At 72.4% G+C, this 228-nt stretch overlaps 1 protein-coding gene across 1 annotated transcript in view; it reads left to right on the top strand.

Moving 5' to 3' along the window:
• Positions 1-228, top strand: part of LOC104835896 (histone acetyltransferase KAT5-like) — a gene marked incomplete at its 3' end in the record, with an annotated part of 13,361 nt that overhangs the window by 332 nt on the left and 12,801 nt on the right. The window contains exon 2 of the mRNA XM_010574132.1: positions 79-215. Within this exon, the coding sequence (XP_010572434.1) occupies positions 79-215 (137 nt within the window). The remainder of the gene's footprint in view (positions 1-78; positions 216-228) is intronic.

The raw sequence follows: 228 nt of genomic DNA on the forward strand, positions 1-228 counted from the left end.
GGGGGGACGGGGGGGGGGACACGGGGGGGTGCCGTTGTCACCCCGTGTGGTTTTGTGTCCCCCCCCGGGGGTCCCCAGTCAACAAGCGCCTGGACGAATGGGTGACCCACGACCGGCTGGACCTGAAGCGGGTGCAGGTGCCGCGGAAAGAAGCCAAGACCCCCACCAAGAACGGGCTGCCCGGCTCCCGGCCCGGCTCCCCGGAGCGCGATCCGGTGAGGGGACAGC

This window comes from Haliaeetus leucocephalus, unplaced genomic scaffold (genome assembly GCF_000737465.1).
Source record: "Haliaeetus leucocephalus isolate CR32 unplaced genomic scaffold, Haliaeetus_leucocephalus-4.0 Scaffold416, whole genome shotgun sequence".
NCBI lineage: Eukaryota > Metazoa > Chordata > Aves > Accipitriformes > Accipitridae > Haliaeetus > Haliaeetus leucocephalus.